The 3856-nt window shown below is 38.9% G+C and overlaps 1 protein-coding gene across 3 annotated transcripts in view; it reads left to right on the top strand.

Annotated features, from left to right (window-relative positions):
• The first annotated feature begins 2916 nt into the window (after window positions 1–2916).
• The window catches only part of irak1 (interleukin-1 receptor-associated kinase 1), a 37713-nt gene continuing 36773 nt past the window's right edge, over window positions 2917–3856 (top strand). For all 3 annotated transcript variants that reach the window (XR_004898941.1, XM_031293103.2, XM_036007900.1), the window contains exon 1: window positions 2917–3240. Coding sequence is in view for 2 of the 3 variants with exons in the window: in XM_031293103.2 (XP_031148963.2) it covers window positions 3132–3240 (109 nt within the window). In the remaining variant the exon portion in view is untranslated. The remainder of the gene's footprint in view (window positions 3241–3856) is intronic.

A 3856-nucleotide genomic window follows, 5' to 3' on the forward strand; every position in this document is an offset into this window, starting at 1 on the left:
TGTAGATGATATGTAATCTGAACGGATTTAGTCTCTCTGACTTCTAAACGACATCAGCCACACAACATGTGTTCTGTACAGAATGAGCCTTTAAAGGTGCTCTAAACGATGTCACGCGTTTTTAGGGCTACAACAGGGGTCTTCAACGTGTTTTAAAGCAAGGACCCCTTAACTGAAATAGAGACAGAGCAGGGACCCCCTACTACATATATTGTATAAAATGAAGTTGCATATAAAACCGGGCCTACAATAACGTGTGTGTGCTCTAAAGCCTTTATACATACCTTGTTTGCATAGAATACAAAGCTGTTAAAATAATAATTGTTGGCATGATTTTATAAATCATATTTTAAGGGAAACATACATACATAGCACAGTGAATCCTTAGGATGAACTGTATCTGTGGATGGCTATCTTAGTGACTACCTTACCTATAGGCCAGCAAGCCTATCATCAGTGGGGATTTATATTTGCTAATAATAGCTTAGATTCATGTTAATACATTTAATTTTTTTTTTTAAACTTTCAAAAATTAACAATAATTTGGAGGCCCCCTGCAGGGACTCTGAGGACCCCCTAGGGGTCCCGGACCCCATGTTGAATATCTCTGGGCTACAACATTTTTTGTCACATACAGCAAAAATCTCCTCACTATCTGCTAGCTGCCTGTCCCCTGAACACACTGTAAAAAACATCTCCTCACTATCTGCTAGCTGCCTGTCCCCTGAACACACTGTAAAAAAACGTGGTCTCTGTAGACAGCTCAGGCTCCACAAACCGCAACAAAAACAAACTGACCAACCTGCACCACCAAACATAACAAACAGTGTTACAGCCAATAACCGACAAGAAGGATTTGGGGGTGGGGGTTGGGGGGGGGTTAGTGCGCGTGCACATGAAGGGGGGTGTGGGGAGTGGAGGAGAGAGACGCGTGAAGAGGGAAGTTAGCTAGAGGAGAGCTGTCCTAGACAACGACTAACGTTAGAATTATATTCTCTTGAATTTTGATATTGCCGACACACGACCAAAGAGACGACGTTCCAATGAACAAATAGAAGGGCTTCCAATCTGACAGGTGGCTCTGTTTTTGCTGGACAGGTTGGTAAATTGGGAGTGGGAGGGGACGGGATGAGGAGGAGGGAGGGGTGAGCTAGCCTCCATTTTGTTTGACAGTACTTTGAACGTCAACAAGAAGTGACGTCACCCAACATCGCTTAGAGCAGCTTTAAATCTGACAAATAGCAATTAAAATCCCTCTGATTCAAAAACAATTAAAAGTTAATATAAAACGTGTTGAGTCGATTCTGAACCAATCAGCTGTTAGATCGGCTGAGAGCCAGAGGCGTTTCCCATCATGCCCCTGGGCCTTGCAGTTGGTTGAAAGCAACTGCGGCGCCTGGCTACAAACTGCGGCCGCCTATCGTTGCCCACGTCTGCATGACGTCAGAGCGAGTCGGGACTCGGACACTAATCTTACTGGCGTGCAATGGGCGCCGATCGCCGGTGATCCATTCTGCGCTGGCCTGGCTCGTCTCCAACGAGCCTATATTCTCTCTCTTTTAACGCTGTTCATAAAAGTTACCATGAAAACTGACAGTTAGTGGCAGATAAGACTCATAGACATCACAACTGCACTAATTGCAACTTGCACAGTAGGTTTGTTTACCTACAGCTTTATCAATACTATTTAAACAGTTCTACAGTTTTTATTCCCAACTTATAGATATTTTAAACAATTTGTTCTTATATTCTATCCTATTATTATTTCATGTACAGTCATGTGAAAAAATTAGGACACCCATGCTAAAGTTGACTAAAAAGAGGAATAAAAAAGTCATCTTTTGCAAAGTGATCTTAATGCCTTAATTAAAAAAATGAGGAAAAATCCAACCTTTAAGGACACCAATTTTCTTTGTGAATGAATAATGTATCGTAAATAAATAAATGTTCTTCCTTAAAATAAAGGGGGCATAAGTCAGTACACCCCTATGTTAAATTCCCATAGAGGCAGGCAGACTTTTATTTATCTATCTAGATAGATCTATCTATCTATCTTATGTTCCAGATTCCAGAAGTGTGTGTGTGTGTATATATATATATATATATATATACATATTATTCACAATAACTAACAGTGCATTCAGGCGCTTCTCCACAGACCACAAAATCAAAAATATCTCAGTTTGACAAGAGGAAGCTAAGCTGTGTGTGTGTGTGTGTGTGTGTGTGTGTGTGTGTGTGTGTGTGTGTGTGTGTGTGTGTGTGTCTGTGTGTGTGTGTGTGTGACGTCAGATGACAGTAAGAACTTCACGCTTGTGTAGTTTAAACAGGAATTGAGGAACTTCACTTCAGTCAGAGCGCAGAGAAAGTCTTCACTCAGGACTTCCTGTGTAAAAATAAAAATAAAGCCCTCACAGAGGCCGGACTTCAACATTCACTTCAACACGAGTGTGTGAACGATTATAAAAAAAATGATGATTATTTTTTATTATTGTGATGATGATTTTTTTCTTGACAAAAACAGAAAAATTATGAAAAATGTAATTATTATTATTTGAGCTGTTTGTGTGTGTTGTGTTGCTGTACAGATTCAGTTCCTGTAAAAAGAAGTGCTTTGACAGTTGTTAGATTAGTTGAAGTATATATTGATTAAAGCCCCCTCCTATTAATTTATAACGAAATTAATTTTATCTTATTTTTTTATTGTCTCATATGGTTTTTAAAATATAATATAATATAATATAATATAATATATATATTATTTTTTTTAAATTATTTGTATGCTGCTCAGAATTATTTGTAAAATGTTAAGTGATATAAAAATGCCCGTTTTTGTATTGAAAACATTGAATAAAATTAATAAAATAAAATCAGACATCGGCTTTTATTTTGTAGGACTACTAACCGGAAGCGGCTCTTATTATCATGATTTTAAATGGCTTGAACACAGTGCCCGGAAGCAGCAGAGGAGCTGAACTTTGAGGATTTTTACAGCGTTTTTAAAGTTTTTTAACTTGTTTGTGACAGAGAGATCCGGGTCCCGGTGTGAACACCCCCTCCGGCTCCGGGTCGCTGTTAGCCGTTAGCTTCAGAGTAAGACGTAACGTCAACGGTTAGTTTCTATTAAAAAGATGTCGGGAGACCTGAGAGGTCCGTTTCTCTACAACCTGCCGCCGTCCGTCCTCTGGGAGTTCTGCCGGATAATGGACGGACTGTCAGACCTGGACTGGACCCGCTTTGGTGAGTCAGAACCAGAACTAAGACCGTCCGCTAACAGCTAACGTTAGCATGTCTGTCTGGGCAAACGTTAACGTAATGGAACGCATTATATTTCTCACTCTAGGGGGGAGTTTACTTAACTAAAAGTACTAATACACTGTATAAATACGCTGTTACAACTACAAGTTGTCCTTTGAAAACGTTACTTAAGTAAAAGTATGAAAGTATGAAAGTATCATCAGGAAAATACACTTAAAGAATTTAAAGTAAAAGTACTCAATGCCGAAAAATCCTCCAAACAGTTTGTGTATTTAATGGTCTGATCATCTCAGCGTGACTTGTAGCCGTTATATTGTCGACTAGTTTACTTTAGAATCAAACATCAGATTTTATAAACTACATGTGTTCTGTGTGCAGTAAAGTAACTAGTAACTAAAGCTGTAACAGATGAATGTAGCGGAGTAACTAAAGTAACTAGTAACTAAAGCTGTAACAGATGAATGTAGTGGAGTAAAAAGTCCAATATTTCTCTCTGAAATGTAGCGGAGTAGAAGTAGAAAGTGGCATGAAAAGAAAAGACTCAAGGAAAGTACAAGTACCTCAACATTTGGACTGAAGTACAGTACTTAAAATTTCC

Source organism: Sander lucioperca, chromosome 12 (genome assembly GCF_008315115.2).
Source record: "Sander lucioperca isolate FBNREF2018 chromosome 12, SLUC_FBN_1.2, whole genome shotgun sequence".
Taxonomy (NCBI): Eukaryota; Metazoa; Chordata; class Actinopteri; order Perciformes; family Percidae; genus Sander; species Sander lucioperca.